General features: G+C 46.7%; 2 protein-coding genes across 6 annotated transcripts in view; one reads left to right on the forward strand and one right to left on the reverse strand.

The window, feature by feature from the left end:
* DNAI7 (dynein axonemal intermediate chain 7) overlaps positions 1 to 16,190 on the forward strand; it is a 28,594-nt gene extending 12,404 nt beyond the window's left edge. For 4 of the 5 annotated variants that reach the window (XM_081879762.1, XM_081879759.1, XM_081879760.1 and 1 more), the window contains 9 exons: positions 1,175 to 1,278; positions 2,119 to 2,392; positions 4,615 to 4,726; positions 7,051 to 7,214; positions 8,415 to 8,565; positions 10,499 to 10,713; positions 12,440 to 12,610; positions 14,362 to 14,475; positions 15,774 to 16,190. In XM_081879762.1, the coding sequence (XP_081735888.1) occupies positions 1,175 to 1,278; positions 2,119 to 2,392; positions 4,615 to 4,726; positions 7,051 to 7,214; positions 8,415 to 8,565; positions 10,499 to 10,713; positions 12,440 to 12,610; positions 14,362 to 14,475; positions 15,774 to 16,049 (1,581 nt within the window). In that variant the 3' untranslated portion in view covers positions 16,050 to 16,190. The remainder of the gene's footprint in view (positions 1 to 1,174; positions 1,279 to 2,118; positions 2,393 to 4,614; positions 4,727 to 7,050; positions 7,215 to 8,414; positions 8,566 to 10,498; positions 10,714 to 12,439; positions 12,611 to 14,361; positions 14,476 to 15,773) is intronic. The other variant, XM_081879761.1, reaches the window with a different exon arrangement.
* Positions 16,059 to 21,448, reverse strand: part of IRAG2 (inositol 1,4,5-triphosphate receptor associated 2) — a gene marked incomplete at its 5' end in the record, with an annotated part of 63,008 nt that continues 57,618 nt past the window's right edge. Inside the window, 3 exons of the mRNA XM_081879441.1 lie at positions 16,059 to 16,802; positions 18,076 to 18,177; positions 20,710 to 20,811. Coding sequence (XP_081735567.1) covers positions 16,559 to 16,802; positions 18,076 to 18,177; positions 20,710 to 20,811 — 448 coding nt within the window. The 3' untranslated portion in view covers positions 16,059 to 16,558. The remainder of the gene's footprint in view (positions 16,803 to 18,075; positions 18,178 to 20,709; positions 20,812 to 21,448) is intronic.

The raw sequence follows: 21,448 nt of genomic DNA on the forward strand, positions 1-21,448 counted from the left end.
GGTTGAGAACTGCTGCACTAGAGTCTTGAGGGCTGATGCACATATTATGGCTTGTTTGGTTTGAATTACACCTAAAATGTAATGTGTGTATGGGCACAAGGGTTTACAAACCTGTATTATCATGTGGGCAATACATATCGTAGACCGGATTGGCTGCAGATACTTGCCAGTTATACCTTGGTTTGCAAACTTGGTTTTGCTCCACCTAATGTGTTGAAAGTACCCCAAAGTAATTGGTGTTATAGAATCATAGAACTGTAGAGTTTCTGCAATGCAGGAATCGTGCGTCTACAGTCGTTCCTGGGAGGGCTCGAACCACTGACTTTCTGGCTAACAGCTAGATGCACTGACCCATTGCACCACAATGACAGGAATAATAATAATAATAATAATAATAATAATAATAATAATAATAATAATTTATACCCCGCCCATCTGGCTGGGCCTCCCCAGCCACTCTGGGCGGCTTCCATAAAAACCAAAAATACAGTAAAATATCACATGTTAAAAACTAAAAATGGGTGGCATAATTTGTAAGGGTCCTGAGAATATGTCAGTTAAAATGTGACTTGCTCTCAAGAAGGGTCTGTGTGCATCACTGATTTGTGCAGCAAATCTTTATATATATATATATATATATAATTTATTAGTTTTTTACCATATCATTTTCAACAGTAATTAAACATACTTTTACATCTTATACTTTTTTTTGTCTTCCATCAATCACATCTGAAAATTTTCTAATCTAATCACTTAATATACATTTCTTACTTTCCCTGTTACATTTAAATCTCATAGCTAATATCTCTATTCTTTTTCTACTTTGTAACACTTCTTATATTTCTCCTTACAAAACTTCTTATAGTCCTACTAGTGTAATTTGTTGATTACAATTGCCTTTCAGATAGTTCATATACTTCTTCCAATCTTCTGTGAATCTCTGGTCCCGCAGGTTTCGAATCCTTCCTGTCATTTTATCCAGTTCTGCATAGTCCATTAATTTCGTCTGCCATTCTTCTTTCGTTGGAATTTCTTCTTGCTTCCATTTCTGGGCTAGCAGTACTCTTGCCACTGTTGTTGCATATAAAAACAGTTTTAACATCTTGCCTATTAATATCCTGACCTAGATTTGTGCAGCAAGTCTTAATTCTCTCTGTTTCAATGTCCCGTGCAGGAAGCCAGCAGCTATGCAGAATCCGAAAGCGGGAACATGGAAGTTGTCATTAAGGAGAAGAATGTTACATTGTGCATTTGGGCAAATCTCAAGAAAGTTCCAAAGTAAGCGTTTGAAGAGGAGAGGGGGCTTGTTGAAGAGCTTTCCTTTTCGCCTGGGAGCCATGATAACACAGTCTGGTCCCATGTCCTGGTCAGGTAACATTTGACATATTGATCAAGTGGAGTTGCTAGATGATGGTTACTTAGGAATTAGCACCATGTAGTCCAACCTCTTTCATTAAGGCTGTTTGAAGCATCTTGAAATCCTGACAAGACAGAAGTACTGTTTTTGGGGGACAGGGGGCGGACGGGTGTGGGGGACTCCCTGGTCCTGAATGGGGTAACTGTGCCCCTGAAGGACCAGGTGCGCAGCCTGGGAGTCATTTTGGACTCACAGCTGTCCATGGAGGCACAGCTTAATTCTGTGTCCAGGGCGGCTGTCTATCAGCTCCACCTGGTATGCAGGATGAGACCCTACCTGCCCACAGACTGTCTCGCCAGAGTGGTGCATGCTCTAGTTATTTCCTGCCTGGACTACTGCAATGCGCTCTACATGGGGCTACCTTTGAAGGTGACCCAGAAACTGCAATTAATCCAGAATGCGGCAGCTAGACTGGTGACCGGGAGCGGCCGCCGGGACCACATAACACCGGTCCTGAGAGATCTGCATTGGCTCCCAGTACGTTTCCGAGCACAATTCAAAGTGTTGGTGCTGACCTTTAAAGCCCTAAACGGCCTCAGTCCAGTATACCTGAAGGAGCGTGTCCACCCCCATCGTTCAGCCCGGACACTGAGGTCCAGCGCGAGATTTACAGAATAGATGGGGGAAAGATAATGAGATGGGTCAGAGTTTGTAAGAACGTTCTTGTGGTGCATAATTGTGTCTGCATTCTTCGCAACCAGGTTCCGCAGCCAGATCTTTTACGACGACCAGAGGGAGCCGTGGAACGGGTTTGAGCTCCCGAAGGCGCTGGCCATTTGCGATGTGGCGGTGCGCATCTTGCACACCCATTACGACCATTTGTCCCCTTTCCGGACTTTCCCTAGCGAGCCCCCAAAGCTGGAGATGCCACCGATCAAAACGGTGAAATCCGTGAGTAGCGTGGTCAAGAAAGGGAAAAAGGGCCGTAAGCTGGTAGGAGAAGTTAGTCAGGAAAGCAAGACAGAACATCTAAAGGTAAGGGTTGGTTGAGGGGGAAGAGGGCATCATAGTGTAGTAGATTGATAAGAGACATGAGTTACAAAGCAAATTGCCTCTGTAGTAGGAATGTACGGTTGTTTCCATCATGGCATTTCACTCACACAGCAGGGACTTCCCCTTCCTCTCCACTTCTGTGGACCCCAAAAATCTACCCCTGAAATTTCCCCAAGCCTCTGTGGCAGATTTTACCTCAAGGTTCGCCTCTCTCCATATGAACCCTGAGATCATCTTCTGAGGCCCTCCTTTGTGTGCCTCCTCCATGAGGGTGGCAACATGAGAACAGGGCCTTTTCTGCAGTGGCTCCCCATTTGTGGGAAGCTCTCCCCAGGGAGGTTGACCTGGCGCCTTCATTATATATTTTTAGGCACCAGGTAAAACCTTCCTCTTCAACCAGGCTTTGGGCTGATGGACCTCCAATGCCCAATTAAATGTGTTGCAGAAGGGGAGATTATTCTGTTCCTATTTTTGTTATGTACTTCGCAATTTAATACTGTAGTTTTATGTTGTGAACCTCCTAGAAATCTACGGGTATAGGGCTGTATGCAAATTTAATAAATTACAATAATTTTAAGGGGGTGCAGGGGAGGGGGGAGTGGAAGTCTGTTCCCTGGTGGAAAGATGCAACCCACAAAGAAGAGACCAGCTGCATCTGATAGAAGATCCATCTGGTTTAACATCCTACTTTTCACAGTCGCCACCCAGAAACCTCCTGGAAGCTTGCACTAGCCCTTTCCGTTTGTTCCCTGCCCGCACCAGCAACTGGTGTTCAGGGCTATAATGCCTCTGTCTATTGTTGTTGGCACATACCTGTCTTGAGAGACAATGGAGTGCGCCTCCAGGGGTGAATTCAAACCACTGGAGAATCACGGCGCCTGCTGTGGCTGCAGAGACTGGTAACATATTGTACCTGCTGCCTCCTGCGTTGCTTTTGCCGTGTTATCAGGACCAAAGCACCCTTCTCAGGGTGCAAGCCAGACCAGAGAGAGAGAGAGGCAGGCTCTGGTGAACTGAGCGACGAGAGCCATAGTGTCTCGGTTTCTGCATCTGATGCAGAGGGAAGGGAGGGACAGATGGGCTTTGTCAACCTGGGAAGGGAGCCCATCTAGGAAACTCTGATCCTAAACTCCTGCTTCCTTGTGGCTGTACACAATGTAGTTTATTGTACAAAACTCACATATACATGTACAAAACTCAAATACAGTGGTACCTCGGGTTACATATGCTTCAGGTTACATACGCTTCAGGTTACAGATTCCGCTAACCCAGAAATATTACCTTGGGTTAAGAACTTTGCTTCAGGTTGAGAACAGAAATCGTGCTTCAGGATGAGAACTTTGCTTCAGGATGAGAACAGAAATCAAGGCCCCATTAGCAAAAGTGGTGTCTCAGGTTAAGAACAGTTTCAGGTTAAGAACAGACCTCCAGAACAAATTAAGTATTTAACCTGAGGTACCACTGTATACATACATTAGTAATGGATATGACCTCCACTATTTTTAAGCAGCACTTGAACACGGTTTGGCATGGAGTCTACTAGTTTCAAACAGTCACTGTTGATTTTTGGATCCCTGTACCACAGTTGAATCAGCACCTGAATTAGCTTCTCCGTAGTCGTACAGTCTACAGCATGGAGGCGACTTTTGCATATAGCCCACAAATTCTCAATGGGATTTACGTCCGGGGAATTCCCTGGCCAATCAAGTACCTGTATTTGCTGCTCTGTCGTGAATTTCTTCATCGCTTTCGACGTGCGACAGGGGGCTAGGTCCTGCTGCAATATCCCAGTACTGTCAGGATACCTCTTTTCCAGCTCTGGAATAACTCTCTTTCGTAGAACCTCAATATATTGCGGCGAGCGCATCATTCCTTCCGTTGGCTGCAGGCTTAACACCATAATAATCAACTGACTTTTCGTGTTTGTTTTGAGTACAGGGTTACGAGTAAGATAGGAAACACGGTTTGTTTCAATTAATTTGCAGAAGGGTGTACTCATTCGTGAGATAGCCTTTGGGAGTAAACCTGGGGGGACGGGGGACCCGCTGCCTTTTGGAACATTTCTGGAAGAAGAAAAGGCTAAGGAGCAAACCCTACGCAAATTTGGAGCGCAATCCCTAAGATGGTTGGATGGCGCCTTGTATGCCTCCTTCCAGCAACTTCTGTAGCCAAGCTGGTGTCAATTGTTTGTTTATTGTTTTCAGAGTGCCCTGCATAACTCCGCCATCTCGGAAACGAAGAGCACCAGTGAAGAGGAGGGGAGTGCGGGCAAAGTTTTTGACAAGAGCTCCAACATCTTGAAATCTGTTTCCAGAGGTACTCAGTCAAGCTTTCTGTGCACTGACTGTTGAATAATGGCATTGGTTTAAAGCAGGGATGAGGATGTAGTCAAGGAATCATAGAACTATAGAGTTGGAGGGTCACCTAGTCCAACCCCTGCAATGCAGGAATCTTTTGCCCCATGTGGGGCTCAAACCCATGACCCTAAGATTAGAAGTCTCTAACAACTGAGCTGTCCCAGAACTGGCCCATGTGTTGTTAATAATAATAATAATAATAATAATAATAATAATAATAATAATGTATTTATATCCTGCCCTCCCCAGCTGAAGCTGGGCTAAGAGCGGCTTACAACAGTATAAATAACAGTTTACATAAAATCATAATCATTTAATTGAAATACATTCTAAAATCAATTCATTCTAAAATCAATTCAGAATCAAATTAATGGCAACCATTGGGCTAGAGTTCTGTGAGGATTGCCAAAGGAGGGGGTCAGGCTGTGCCCTGGCCAAAGGCCTGGTGGAACAGCTCTGTCTTGCAGGCCCTGCAGAAAGATGTCAAGTCCCGCAGGGCCCTAGTCTCTTGTGACAGAGCGTTCCACCAGATCGGGGCCACAGCCGAAAAAGCCCTGGCTCTGGTGGAGGCCAGCCTAACCTCCCTGTGGCCCGGGACCTCCAAGATGTTTGTATTTGAAGACCGTAAGGTCCTCCATGGGACATACCTGGAGAGGCGGTCCTGTAGGTACAAGGGTCCTAGGCCGTATAGGGCTTTAAAGGTGTTGCTGGACTCCAGCTCCCCATCGTCCCTGGCACCTGTAGACATGATATATATTTAACGTATCAATTAAATATACTTTGACCCCAGGAGATGGTGTCCCTGTGGAACACCCCCCCCCTTCGCATATCAAGGAGATAAAGAACTACACAACTTTTAGAAGGCATCTAAAGGCAGCCGTGTATCGGGAAGTTTTTAATGCTTGATGTTTTACTATGTTTTTATATATGCTGCAAGCTGCCCAAAGTGGCTGGGGAAACCCTACCAGATGGACGGGGTATAAATAATAATACAGTGGTACCTCGGGTTACAGACACTTTAGGTTACAGACGCTTCAGCTTACAGGTTACGCTAAACCAGAAATAGTACCTTGGGTTAAGAACTTTGCTTCAGGATGAGAACAGAAATCGTGCTCCGGCGGCGCGATGGCAGCAGGAAGCCCCATTAGCTAAAGTGGTGCTTCAGGTTAAGAACGGACCTCCAGAATGAATTAAGTACTTAACCCGACGTACTACTGTAATAAATAATAATAATAATAATAATAATAATAATAATAATAATAATAATAATGTTTGCCTTTTTAACTCAGTCATTGCAACTGATAATTTCTGATACAATCGTACCTCGGTTCTCAAACGATTGAAAACCGGAAATGAGTGTTCTGGTTTTCAAACGCCCTTTTGGAAGCCGAACGTCTGACGGGGCTTCCGTGGCTTCTGATTGGCTGCAGCAGCTTCCGGCAGCCAATCAGAAGCCACACTTTGGAAGTCGAGTGTTTTGGAAGTCGAACGGACTTCCGGAACAGATCCCGTTCGACTTCCGAGGTACGGCTGTATCTGGAATACATTTACTGATACTTTGCAGTCAATGTTTTTGTCAATGTATCGTGCCAAACATGGCCAGTGTTTGTTCTTCACTCTGTGATTTCTGCATTGCAGGGGGTTCGACTCGATGACCCTTTAGGATCCCTTCTGATCCTACAATTCTAGGATTCTATTTGTATATAAAGCCCGAATCAATTTGGGACCCCAAAAATAAATAAATTAGGGGTCAGCAAACTTTTTCAGCAGGCGGCCGGTCCACTGTCCCTCAGACCTTGCGGGAGCCGGACTATATTTTTTTTTTTTTTGGGGGGGGGAAATGAACGAATTCCTATGCCTCACAAATAACCCAGAGATGCATTTTAAATAAACGGACACATTCTACTCATGTAAAAACACGCTGATTCCCAGACCGTCCGTGGGCCGGATTTAGAAGGCGATTGGGCCAGATCCGGCCCCCGGCCTTAGTTTGCCTACCCATGCCCCAGACAGTTTGGGTAAGGTCATTAATAAAAGGTATTTCCATTAACATGTCCTCCCTGTAGCTATCTAACACAGATTATAGCCAAAGGCTAACTTGCCACAAATAGAAGGGTATTTACAGTGTACTTTATTTTGTGCTGACTCACTCCCACAAGTTTGCTGACTCACGCTTGACCAGCTGCAGGGGGCAAGCACACCCAAATGAACCCTTTCTTGTCCTTTTTCTCTGCATGCATAAACTTGCATACACTAACAGTAGGTGGGGTTTTCCTCCCCCAGTTCACATCTCATCCCTGCGGATCATTGGCATCAGCGAATCCGAACCTTTGGAAGAGCACGTCGTGGATTTGAACCAGTTCATGCCAGTGGGCGGAGTTTACCATTTTGATGCCCTGAAGCTCCCGCCTCAAGCCAAACTCGTCAAAGGCTGGACCATGGTGGAAGTGAGTTTAATCTTAAGAGGAAATGAATAGAAATGTGCTTTGCTTGCCAAAAGAGCCCTTCTCACCTGGACACTGGGTTGTTGGGGGTGGAAGGCAAGGGAGAAGATCCATGAGGACTAGGTAAAGGTAAAGGTCCAGTCGTGGCCGACTCTGGGGTTGCGGCTCTCATCTCGCTTTACTGGCCGAGGGGGTCATGTGGCCAGCAGGACTAAGCTGCTTCTGGTAAACCAGAGCAGCGCACAGAAACACTGTTTACCTTCCCATCCGAGCGGTACCTATTTATCTACTTGCACTTTGACGTGCTTTCGAACTGCTAGGTTGGCAGGAGCAGGGAATGAGCAATGGGAGCTCACCCCGTCATGGGGATTTGAACTGCCGACCTTCTGATCGGCAAGCCCTAGGCTGTGTGGTTTAACCCACAGCGCCACCCGCATCCCGAGTTCAAGGTACTGGTGTTCAAATTCCTATACAGCTTGGGACCAGGATACAGAAAAAATGGTCTCCTGTGCTCTGCAGCAGAGGGAATGTTCCAGATGCTGCCTTATCAGAAGGTCTGTTATGCCCAATGAAGGAACTTGGCCTTTAACTTGGTGGCCCCTTACCCTTTGAAACTCCCTCCCACTATATGTATCAGACAGGCGCCATCTTTGTTGTTGTCATTCCAAAGCCTGTTGGAAACCTTCCTTTTTAAGCAGCCTTTTCAGTGGAGATTTTTGAAATCTCATTTGGTATCTGCATTGGATTTGAAATTCATTGTTTTTGTTGAGATTTTTCTTTTTAAAAACGTGTTTATATATGAAGGATTTGTTTATATATATACCTTTTACTGTGGATTTCACAGTCCTGTTATCATGAAGCGGCTTCACGGGAAGCGATTCATAAATGAAATTTGGCAGAGGAGGGAGATTCGGATTCTTCTCCAGCTTAAGTTTTGATCTGGAGGGGAAAAAAATGTTTTGAGCTTTAGCCCCTCACATATGAAATGAGCGGCTCAGGCTACTGAAATTCGTACTTCCAAGCCAATAAATATATTTGGTTGCTTGGGAATGCAAATCAGAAGTGAGCCTGACTCGCTGGGTGAAATAGGACCATTTTTCGGACCGCAGTGATGTTTCATGGTGCAAAATCAAAGACAACTGTAGACAACTGAGTGATTCTTAACAAACACGGCTGTTGCGTTTTCTCTGCTACTTGCCAAAGGTTCTGGATACAGGCTTGGAGATCTATCCCTACGAGGCAACATGTGACGAAAACGAGGATCCTTCTTCCGTGACTGTAGGGCTCACGGTCCGACTGCTTGACAGCGTGATCTATTTTGAAGAGCCTCTGATTGCAAGATGGGATGCCAAAGGTCTGATACGCCCATAAATGGCTGATGCAACCAGTTGCTCAATTCCAGCCTTTATCTACCTGGTGACGCCAATGGAGGGCTAGAGCGTTTGCAGGGGGAGAACTGGCAGATCGGGATTGCTTAACCCTTTCTCGCTCCGTCAGTTCTCCTCTGCCACTCTTTCTCCATACAATTATTTTTTACCTCTAGCTGCCTTGCAGGTTACAAATAGGCCTCTCTCTCTCTCTCTCTCTCTCTCTCTCTCTCTCTGTCTCTCTGTGTGTGTGTGTGTGTGTGTGTGTAGAAATCAGTATGAGTTGCACACCTCCTCCAAGAAAAGGATTAAGCAGCTCCTGCCCACCTCCCCACCAGACTTCTAAATGATGCCCAGAGGCATTCCTGGTAAAGTGAAGATGATAGACAGCTAAAACCTCTGTCTACACTTTGCAGTGCATTTGAATGCTTTATTAAAAGGATAGAAACAATACAGTGGTACCTTGGGTTACAGACGCTTCAGGTTACAGACTCCGCTAACCCAGAAATTGTACCTCGGGTTAAGAACTTTGCTTCAGGATGAGAACAGAAATCTTGCTGCAGCGGCAGCAGGAGGCCCCGTTAGCTAAAGTGGTGCTTCAGGTTAAGAACAGTTTCAGGTTAAGAACGGACCTCCGGAACGAATCCAGTTCTTAACCAGAGGTACCACTGTATACCGTTTCAGAATGAGTAAACAACGGAGGGGGAAACAGCTTCGCACGTGCCACAGGCAGGCGTCAGACGCGCAACATTGGGGAACATTTGTCCTGAACATCTCGGGGGAAGGGAAGGATGGCAGAGAACGTGCTTTGCTAGTTTCTGTCCCGGGGGATCTCCAACTAAAACGGGGTGAGGAACAAATTCTGGCCAGTGGGCTGGATTCTGACCACCCCACCCCCTGCAGGTCATTTTGAAGGTTGCCCACTCATCAGTTGCTGAGATTAGAAGGATGTCAGGATGTCAGATGACCCAGAGTAATGTTTTGCTTTCTGAATAATATCCCCTGCATCACTAATTTGAATTCAGACCAGCAGTGGCAAAGCCGTATTTGTGCTTTCGGCCTTCCTGTAAGCGTTGATCCAAGCAGGGCTTGCTAATCAGCATTGACAGGAAGCCCCACGTGCAAAAGGAGCAATTGAGAATGCATAGTTCTTGGTCGATCCTTTACAGCCATAACTCTATCTGTCCCACACCTGCTGTCACATGTGGGGCAGGTGGGCTGGGGACTGGGGGGGATTGGCCTCGTGGGTCAAGCTGGGACCTGTGCCCGGTCCAGTTTTGCTTCCAGGCTGGTTAATAATAATAATAATAATAATAATAATAATTATTATTATTATTATTATTATTATTATTATTAATTATTTATGCCCTGCCCATCTGGGCGGCTTCCACAGAGACCAATAATACACTAAAATGTCACACATTAAAAACTTCCCTGAACAGGGCTGCCTTAAGATGTCTTCTGAATGTCAGATAGTTGTTTATCACTTTGACATCTGATGGGAGGGCGTTCCACAGGGCAGGTGCCACTACCGAGAAGGCCCTCTTCCTGGTTCCCTGTAGCTTAGCTTCTCGCAGTGAGGGAACCACCAGAAGGCCCTCGGTGCTGGACTTCAGCGTCTGGGCAGAACGATGGGGGTGGAGATGCTCCTTCAGATATACTGGGCCGAGGCTGTTTAGGGCTTTAAAGGTCAACACCAACACTTTGAATTGTGCTTGGAAACATACTGGGATCCAGTGTAGGTATTTCAAGACCGGTGTTACGCTGTCTCAGCGGCCACTCCCAGTCACCAGTCTAGCTGCCGCATTCTGGATTAGTTGTAGTTTCCGGGTCACCTTCAAAGGTATCCCATGCGAGAGATAACCAGAGCATGCACCACTCTTCCTCAAACAAAACTCTCTTCCCATGTTCCTTTGAAAGCCAAATACTGGAGAACGGATGACATTGGGGATGTGGTGTACAACATGCAAGAGAAAGAGATTGCTTTCAAAATGAACGGCTTCTTCACCGTAACGCTGATGCAAGACGCTCACCTCAACATGCCCTACCAGTCGTGGGAACTCCGGCCCAATGGGACCGACGAAGCCATCCTCACCATCCTCACCACCTTTGCTGAGGTGCAGATTCAAATCAAGGTACGCAGCTACATCTTGTAGCCCAATTCCGTCTGTATGTTAACTAGGAAGGAAGTCCTGCACAATGCAACGGGACTTAGGGCCATAGAGTTTACAGGATCATAGAGTTTGCAGGATATTTCAGGGGCCTTTTTAGAGCTTTTTAAAAATAAAAACTTTCCTTTTTTACTTTTTTTTTCAAACTTTTTTAAAGAAAAAGTATTCCTCTGGCCCTTTTACTTGTGGCCATACAAGAAAAACAGGTGTAGGGACAAGTCTACCCTACTTCTTATCCAGTACATTGAGTGGTTAATGTGCATAACAGCCAGCCATTGTGCACATTCACCAGGCCTCATGTAGAACGTGCCCATAATCTGCCCATTAGGTTGTGAACCGCCCTGAGATCTATGGATGAAGGGTGTCAAACAAATTTAATAAATGAATAAAATAAAATAAAATAAAAAGGGAATTGTGCACATTTCCCAGCCAATATGCATAATCTCCAATAGGTGTGTGAATGTGAGGGAATGCAAGAGTTTAGCTTCCCAGTGGCCTGTGGTTCCCTGGCAGATAGATGCATCCTATCTGCCCTGCATACTGATTGGTAAAAGGTAAAGGGACCCCTGACCAGTAGGTTCCGTCGCAGACAAATCTGGGCCACGGAAACACCATTTACCTTCCTGCTGGAGCGGTTCCTATTTATCTACTTGCACTTTGAAGTGCTTTTGAACTGCTAGGTTGGCAGGAGCAGGGACTGAGTAACGGGAGCTCACCCCGTCGCGGGGCTTCATACCACCAACCTTCTGATCAGCAAGCCCTAGGCTCTGTGGTTTAACCCACAGCGCCACCTGCGTAGTGGTTCTTAAATTTATTATTTACATCTGCAATGTAAAGTTAGGTACAGGGTGGCCACCTGTATCCTTTTACAGTCAGGGGTCCTGAATTGGCTGGCATTGCGTTTTTCAGCTGCTTTTGCCGCTGTGCCACAACAGAACTATCTTCTCCATTTGACTTGCTGTCGTGGGCTTGTTTACATCCATGCCCACGTCAGAGACTCTGGGAGAGAAGGATGTGGCACACCGGCTCCTCTCTGAGAATAGCCAGGAATGTGGAATTGGTGGCTTTCAAGATGTTGCCCGTCTACAACTCCCATCATCTGTGACCTGTGGCCATGCTAAGCTTGGGCTGATGGGAGTTGGAGTCTTAACAGCACTGTGCATGCTGCAGATTTGCCAGCTGGCAATGCGATATTCCCCTATACTCCAGAAGTAACCCTTCTCTGCTGTAAGGTGGAAAGTGCCCTTCTATCTTCTATTTGGGAGGGCAGAGGATGAAGTGTGCATTGGCTGCCAGATGTTTACGGCATGAAGGCAGCAAACTCCACCCCCATTGTTCTGCCCGGACGCTGAGGTCCAGCGCCGAGGGCCTTCTTGCGGTTCCCTCATTGCGAGAAGCAAAGCTACAGGGAACCAGGCAGAGGGCCTTCTCGGTAGTGGCGCCCGCCCTGTGGAACACCCTTCCAGCAGATGTCAAAGTGATAAACAACTACCTGACATTCAGAAGACATCTTAAGGCAGCCCTGTTCAGGGAAGTTTTTAATGTATGACATATTAGTGTATTTTTGGTCTTTGTGGAAGCCGCCCAGAGTGGCTGGGGAAATCCAGCCAGATGGGCAGGGTACAAATAATAAATTATTATTATTATTATTACAAACTGATGATAACCCTTGTTTTGCTCCCGGAGGCAGCTCAATCAGTGTATGTTAGCTGGAATCACCACCATGGAAGACACCAGTCTTCTCTCTGACCTGAGAGGGGTGTGGATGAGCCCCCTAGCTCTCACCATTGCTCTGAAGAGGGCTGGAATGAACATGTTCCCGGCAGAATACTCTCCTAAGTATGTCTCCATCAACAAAAAGGTAAGAGACCAGGGCTAACTGTCTACATCCATTCATATTTTACTTTTGGTTGCAATGCCTCATTTTTCAGAAGAGTCCGGGGCATCATATAAAAAGCGTGAATGGAAGCGAAAAGCTGAGCTGCCAAATGGATGACCAGGAAGGTCAAAACGAAACTTGAGTGGAGAAGGCACTTTAGCCTAAAGTATTGCTGTGGGTTAAACCACAGAGCCTAGGGCTTGCCGATCAGAAGGTCAGCAGTTCGAATCCCCGCGATGGGGTGAGCTCCCGTTGCTCGGTCCCTGCTCCTGCCAACCTAGCAGTTCAAAGTGTCAAAGTGCAAGTAGATAAATAGATACTGCTCCGGCGGGAAGGTAAACGGCGTTTCCGTGCGCTGCTCTGGTTTGCCAGAAGCGGCTTTGTCATGCTGGCCACATGGCCTGGAAGCTGTACACCGGCTCCTTCAGCCAGTAAAGCGAGATGAGCTCCGCAACCCCAGAGTCGGTCATGACTGGACCTAATGGTCAGGGGTCCCTTTACCTTTACCTTTTATCATTGGAAATTATGCAAACTCTCAACTACAGATGGAGAATTGCACCCATTCAGCTTTCTTAAGCAATCTGAGCTGATTCGTGTTCAGAATGGATTTTGGGCTCAAAAAATGAAGCAAATGCATTTTGAAGGGTGTATTTTAGGATAAAATACATTTAGAAATGTGTGCATTGACCCCCCCCATATTTAAATATATTCTGTGCTAGAATACAGAACTTAGATATGAATTTCTGTAGCCCCATCAGCCCAAGCCAGCATGGCTCCATTATCCAAGGGGGGTGAGAATTGTTGCCCAGCCAAACCTGGAAGGCCAGAGCTTCCTGAAGCTCTGCCCCATCCTCCTTACCTTTATATGTTGTTGGCATCTGTCTGTCTCGAGGGACAATGGAGTGTACCTCCATGGGAGAAGTCAAACTGAAGTGACCTCCCCGGGGGTGCAAGGCTAGGCAGTGTATACGGAGGTCCTTTGGTGCCCATATGAGAAGACCCCCATCTCAGCCTCATTAATATGAAAAGCAGAGCAAGACATTTAGTAGCAGCCTGGCTGCAGGAATTGTTGGAAGCTGGTGTAGAAGGTGCCATCCAACTCCCGAGCCTTTCCTTCTCCCAAAGATATCCCAAAAGGCAGTGGAGGTTTAGGGTTTTCCTTCTCCTAAACGGGCTCCCTTCCCAGGTTGATGAGCCTCATCTGCCCTTGACTTCCTTCTACAGCGTGTGCAGAAACAGCCTTCTTGACTGCTGGACTCACTATTGGTCTTGTCTGCTCAATCCGCCGGAGCCTGTCTTTTCATGTTATAATAACAATTTGTTATTTATACCCCGTCCATCTGGCTGGGCTTCCCCAACCACTCTGGGCGGCTTCCAACAAAATATTAAAATACAGTAATGCATCAAACATTAAAAGCTTCCCTAAACAGGGCTGCCTTCAGATGTCTTCTAAAAGTCTGGTAGATGTTGTTCTGTTTGACATCTGATGGGAGGGCGTTCCACAGTGCGGGTGCCACTACCGAGAAGGCCCTCTGCCTGGTTCCCTGTTATAACAAGTAAACATAGAGTGGTGGTTTGTGTTTGCATGCCTCATGTTGAGAGCGATGGCTAACATTTATTTTATTGATCTGGGAGCATCAAGTACAAAGATCACACCTTCCATTAAAGAGAGACGATGTCAAATGCTTTCAGGTGGAGAGGTGTTTCAGTCTTCTGTTTCTTCTTGTTTTTAGACACTTTTAGCAGAAATCACCAGTTACCAGCAAATGGCACTCATCGCATCTTCCTTTGCCTTCAGCTGGAGCAAGTGGAACTTGCTGAGCGGAGAGGAAAATGTGGTCTTCAGGGTACGTATGGGCTGTGCTACTTTTGGTTTCGTTTTCAAGCTCCCTCCCTGCATTCTACAAACAGGAGCAGGCAGCTTTCATGTGCCTTGCCCTCATCTACTGTGCAAGTAGGCAGCCATTGATGGTGGTCGGGGGGGCAAGGTAGGAAGAGACGACCACCTGGTAGAGGCATTTTGCCCTCTCAGAATCTGGACATAGACACCCAGTGCTGATGGTGAGTGTGCTGTCATCGCTAACCCTGCGTCAGGGATCAGAATGGTGCCTGGCTTCCCCTTTGGACTCTGGGAAACACAGGGTTAAGCAAACCAAACTTGGGTCTCCCAAGTTTGGACTACAATTCCCATCATCCCTGACCACTGGTCTTGCTCGCTAGGGAGGATGGGAGTCCAAGAACAGATGGAAACCCAAGTCTGGGAAACACTGGTTTAAACCATGGTTATACAGTGGTACCTCGGGTTAAGTACTTAATTCGTTCCGGAGGTCTGTTCTTAACCTGAAGCACCACTTTAGCTAATGGGGCCTCCCGCTGCCGCTGCACAATTTCTGTTCTCATCTTGAAGCAAAGTTCTTAACCCAAGGTAATATTTCTGGGTTAGCGGAGTCTGTAACCTGAAGTGTATGTAACCTGAAGCATATGTAGCCCGAGGTACCACTGTATAGCATTACATGAGGGACACAGGTGGCGCTGTGGGTTAAACCACAGAGCCTAGGACTTGCCGATCAGAAGGTCGGCGGTTCGAATCCCGTGACTGGGTGAGCTCCCGTTGTTCGGTCCCTGCTCCTGCCAACCTAGCAGTTCGAAAGCACGTCAAAGTGCAAATAGATAAATAGGTACCGCTCCGGCGGGAAGGTAAACGGCCTTTCCGTGCGCTGCTCTGGTTCGCCACATGCTGGCCACAGCTTCCGGGTCATGTGGCCAGCATGACTAAGCCGCTTCTGGCGAACCAGAGCAGCGCACGGAAACGCTGTTTACCTTCCCGCCAGAGCGGTACCTATTTATCTACTTGCACTTTGAGGTGCTTTCAAACTGCTAGGTTGGAAGGAGCAGGGACCGAGCAACAGCAGCTCACCCTGGCGCGGGGATTCAAACTGCCGACCTTCTGATCGGCAAGTCCTTGGCTCTGTGGTTTAACCCACAGCGCCACCCGTGTCCCATCCCACAGGTTAGCTCCTCTGAAAAAGGAAGGTTTTGGTGCCACCCCCCAGCCCCCCATTTATCTAAACAAACAAATAAACAGCACTACTTCCAAGCCCATCAGGTTATTGGCTGTAACAACTGCTGCCTGTCCTGTCGGTAGATCTGTGAACACCTTACAAAAGAGCCAGTATGGGATAAAGAATGGGCCCTCCTGATGTTCAATGGGCAGAGAGCTCAGAGGCTCCAGCTCACCGAGGACAGCGACAACTTTTCAAAGAATATAGCAGAGGACACGGAATTCCACTCCACCCTTTACCACCTGATCAAAGACTTTGGCAGCGAAGAAGCAATGGAGAGAATTAGGCAGGCCCACCACCTATTCACTGACGTCGTGTACCAGCTGCTGCTTTCTACCAAGCTACTAACGTACTCTTGAGAAGCCACGCACCGCTTAAGAACTTTATTGAGTCGAAGACACTCCTGTCAATAAAATAAGAGGTTGACGTTTGCGACAGGTTCAACATTTCAGATGCATTTTTTCCTCCAGAAAAATAATAATAAATACCATACTTTGTAAGCTGTTTGTGGGCAAACTATAGTCACTCCCAAGTGTTTCCTAAAACATGTTTCCTAAGAGCTTGCAGCTTCGGTACAGTTTGGGGGAGGGAGGGAAGAGATTTTTAAAAATTCAGAAGGTGCCAGAAAGCATCAAACTGTGTTTCGTTTTGAACTGAATTATCAGGAAATAACTTGCAAGGTCAGGGCCTCCCGAAACATCGAAATGCTGTATTTGGACGCTGCATGGGGACCTTGGATGATGTTGAAAGTTCAGAGAGCTTGAAGTGTTATCTACCCCTTTGCACCTGCCCGTTGAAAACCACATGGCAGGACGGCTCCCCATCTTGATGTCCGAAAGGTACCTCATCTTGAACTCCCACCAGTGAATTATACGGGAGGTGGAGCTTGGTGCTGGAGGCGAGTATATGGCCACAGCAGCTGCTGCACGGATGTCCAAGCGTCCCCTGTCCCGACAGGGGCTCCTTCTGCTGGCTTCTGGAAGGAGAAGCCCAGGAGGAAGGTCGAAAGAACAGCGAGGAGCACCACCGCAAAGATGGAGATGAAGAGAGTCTTGCTGGTCCTGCAGATGGCAATCTGGAGAGAGGAGGCCCAAGAGAAGAACCTGCTATACCTGTAGGGAAGAAAAAGAAGCTGGCTATTTGCAGACTAGTTGCACTGCAGAAGGCGTGCTGGGGAGACCACACATTACAAGGAACACAAAATGACTATAAGGTAAAAGGTGACCCCTGACCATTAGGTCCAGTCGTGGCTGACTCTGGGGTTGCAGCGCTCATCTCGCTTTATTGGCCAAGGGAGCCGGCGTACAGCTTCCGGGTCATGTGGCCAGCATGACTAAGCCGCTTCTGGCGAACCAGAGCAGCGCACGGAAATGCCGTTTACCTTCCCGCCGGAGTGGTACCTATTTATCTACTTGCACTTTGACGTGCTTTTGAACTGCTAGGTTGGCAGGAGCAGGGACCAAGCAATGGGAGCTCACCCCATCGCGGGGATTTGAACCGCCGACCTTCTGATCGGCAAGCCCTAGGCTCTGTGGTTTAACCCACAGTGCCACCCACGTCCCTAAAATAACTGTAGCTAGGTTTTAATAACAAAAACCCCTTTTACATTAATTATAATATATCAATAAGCATGACCCAACCACCAGGGAACAGAGACAGCTAGGTGCTGCTCTTTATATACTATACCCAACAGCTTAATTAACACAACTTAACAGCACCTGCTATACTGCTTCACGGCTGTAAAACTAGGTCACGTTATTTGCTCTGGCCCTTAAAGAAATACACATCTTGTGGAACAATAATGAACCTTCAAATTTAAAGAGACCATTCAACAAAAGCATGTGGGGAGGAGACTTTTGGTGCTTTACATTAGGACTCAGTTGGCAACAGCATAGGCAATCAAGACTTGCAGCAACTTGTTGTGTCCCAGCACGTGCTAAAGTAAATCTGGAGATCTTCATTGGGTTCATGGAGAACCATGCAGCGAAGACCTGCTGAAATGTGCTCCAATTTCCCTTTTTAGAATTTTGGTTTTAGGACGGTTGAGCCACCATCAGAAATGGGTTGGGCCACAAGGAGGACCAAAATGGGCAAGGAACAGGAGACAAAAGAAGGGGGGGTGTCTTAACATTACAGCCCCACAATTTAACAACGTAACGTTGTTAACCTCTCCCAAGGATCTGTGTGGGCAATGGGAAATCTCTTCCATGTCGATGGACATCAGAAACAAATGCCGGCCACACCATGTGTATGTTCACCTTTCTATGTGAACTGAATTCCTCCCCCTCCCTGCTCAGGAGCTGCCTTTATTTGCTGCCACCGACTCTGACTCAGTCGCTTGAAAACCCCCAAATTCCAAGCATGCCCTTTCCCTCTGCCACTTACAGTGAGTGCAGCCCCCACTTCGATGAGCTGCTTTCCTTTTCGCTCAGCTTCCAAGCTTTGCTTCCTCGCGTCTCTGGAGCCGGCGGTTCCAAGGGAGTGTTTCTGTAAGGGAGAATTTCATGTAAGGGTGCCGTCGGCTGGCGAGATTATATATTGCTTTGACAAAAGGATCAGCCCCTCAAATGCTCCTCCCCTTTTCATTGCAACCGTATGAGGGGGAACTATGTTGCGATACTGCCAGGGAGACAAAGGCCATCATGCCCCATGCCGTCTCCGGACGATCCATCGATCTCCCATAGAAACGCAGTATCAGTTAATTAGCGACACGAGCCTCAGAAATAACATGCCACATTCCAAGGCTGGTGCACGCTCTTTCAGCAGAGTTCGCACAGCGAAAGATGCACTCAGGAGAGCATTATTTACAACTTTATTCAGCGTTGGTCAGAACAAAGGAAAAAACATGACTGCCTGCTTCGATGTCCAGGCACAGAGAGGGGAAAAAAAACTATGTACAAAACATAAACGTCCTGTGAACAGGAAATACGCAGGCTGTGACACAACAACCTGCTCCCTTCTTAAGGTGGAACGGAAATATCCTAACAAACTATACGGCCCAGGACCCTCGTATCTATGGGACCGCCTCTCCTGGTATGTCCCACGAAGGACCTTACGGTCCTCAAGCAAAAACACCTTGGAGGTCTCGGGCCACAGGGAGGTTAGGCTGGCCTCAACCAGAGCAAGGGCTTTTTCGGCTGTGGCTCCGATCTGGTGGAACGCTCTGCCACAAGAGACTAGGGCCCTGCGGGACTTGACATCCTTCCGCAGGGCCTGCAAGACAGAGCTGTTCCACCAGGCCTTTGGCCAGGGCACAGCCTGACCCCCGTCTTTGGTAATTCTTCACAGAACTCTAGCCCAATGGTTGCCATCAATTTGATTTGAACTGATTTTATAATGAATTGATTTTAGAATGCTGTATTATTTTACTGTTGTTAGCCGCTCTGAGCCCGGCTTCGGCTGGGGAGGGTGGGATATAAATAATATTTTATTATTATTATTAACTACCTTATGTGCTTCGGGTTGCTACACAAGACTCCCGGAGGGCATAAGAGGGATTTGCCAAATGCAAAGTTTCTAGTCCTTTGCAACATTTCCTTCCCAATGCTTTTCCTCCAGAATATTATCATCCTTATAGCTTCAATCCCTTTCCCCAGCCACATTGGCCCCCAAGGCAGCTCACAATATTAAACACAACCCAGTCCAACAGCATACAGTTAAGCTTTAAGTGAAACTGTACAGCCAACTACAAATACCAACAAGAGAAAGCCTACAGACAGCTTTGATATCATGGTCTGGATCAGGGGTCGCCACCTTGGTGACCTCCAAATACTGTTGGACTAGAGTTCCCACCATTTGTGACCATTGACTTAAGAGTTAAGAACCACTCCACTCAATAGAGTCAATTGCCGCATCCTGTTCTCACAGAGGTCTCTGGGAAGCCTGCAAGCAAGACTCAAGCCCAACAGCATTTTCCAACTTCGGAATTGGAGCCCAAAGAGTACTACGTTGGCTACCCCTGGTCTAGACAGTATCCTAGACCACAAAAGCTTTCAATAATAATAAAAACAATAATTTTCATTATTTATACCCCGCCCATCTGGCTAGGTTTCCCCATCCACTCTGGGCGGCTCCCAACAGAGGACTAAAAACAGAATAAAACTTTAAACATTAAAAACTTCAAACATTAAAAACTTGTTTTTTGTTTTTAAAGTGAAAATAAAGCAGGCTTTCTCAAAGGACTAAAATATACTAGCTTGGAAGGGAGCAAAACAAAAAGGGGGGCCACTATAGAGGGGGACCTGGATCTCAGGTACTTGCAATCACCTTCTTTGGACATGTGTACCTTTTGGAAAGAGGCTTATGGGGAGACACTACTCCTTCAAAATATTTCCATTGGATGTTCTCTTGATATAAGGAACTCGCAGAAACTTTCATGGAGTGCCTGGCATGCTCTGGTCCATGGGGTCACGAAGAGTCGGAAACGACTAAACAACAACTATAGCTAAAACCAAGGTTATCCAACTCTGAATGGACCAATCTGTCCATTTTCGTTTCTCTTTTTTAAGTTTCAGAACTCCACATCAGTTTGCAACGATTTTTTTTAAAGTCCTCATGAAAACTCATCGGTGAATTTCTTCTAATAGACACAACTTCACATTTGATTTCACTTATTAGACGCTGCAAACCAATTCCCCCTAATGCAGTGCATTTTGTATGTTATCTTCACTAACATAAGCATTTCTACACATGCTTTTCCCATATAGATTTTCGTGCCCATTACACGGCCGGGAAACTGCATTGCACAATTTGGAGAAGTGCAAATTTCAAATTAGGCAGGTTTGCCTTTAAATGTGAACTGACTCAAACTTCTCCTCCCCTAGACCTAACAGTGACTTCCAGATGTTCTGGACTATGACTCCCAGATTCACAGGTGCTTTCCAGGTAGGGAGTTAGGAGGAAAACAATTTACCATCATTCATCAGAAAGCAATATCTTTTTGGGGGGGGAAACATATGAGGTGCAACTTTGACATTGGCTTCTGGGGCCAGACAATGTGCAAGAAGCATAGAGACTTACTTGGGCTCAGTGTGCTCTTCCTCCGACTCAGCCCAGGAAGGCGAGCTTACGTACCTCTGCAACAAAGGGCGCTTCTCGATTTGCTTTGTTCCCATTAAGCCCCTGTTGGAAGAAGATCTTGGACTGCTTGCTTTGCCCTTGCAGAGCAGACGCTGCCAGATTTACATATAAGCTAAACAAGCTATAGGTTAGGGCCCCACTCTCTTGGGGGCCCCAAAAAAATTTAAAGGAAAAACAAATCTGGTTGTTCATTTCAAAAATATAAGATAAAAAACAAATGAAATAAAACCCACATACAGCAACCGTGTTTTGTTTTGTGTTGTGTAGGCTCCTATGATGTAAGTAATGGGCCCCACCTGCTAGCCTGCTCCCTAAAATATCACTGGTTTGCTCATTTCTATATACAGTGGTACCTCAGGTTAAGTACTTAATCTGTTCCGGAGGTCCGTTCTTAACCTGAAACTGTTCTTAACCTGAAGTACCACTTTAGCTAATGGGGCCTCCCGCTGCTGCCACGCGATTTCTGTTCTCACCCTGAAGCAAAGTTCTTAACCCGAGGTACTATTTCTGGGTTAGCGGAGTCTGTAACCTGAAGCGTATGTAACCTGAAGCGTATGTAACGCGTGGTACCACTGTACAGCGGTTCCTAGGTTCTCAGACTTAATCCATTCCGGAGGTCCATTCCAAAACCATAGCGTTCCAAAACCAAGGCGGGCTTTCCCATAGAAAGCAATGCAAA

Source organism: Podarcis erhardii (genome assembly GCF_964252035.2).
Source record: "Podarcis erhardii genome assembly, chromosome: 10".
NCBI lineage: Eukaryota > Metazoa > Chordata > Lepidosauria > Squamata > Lacertidae > Podarcis > Podarcis erhardii.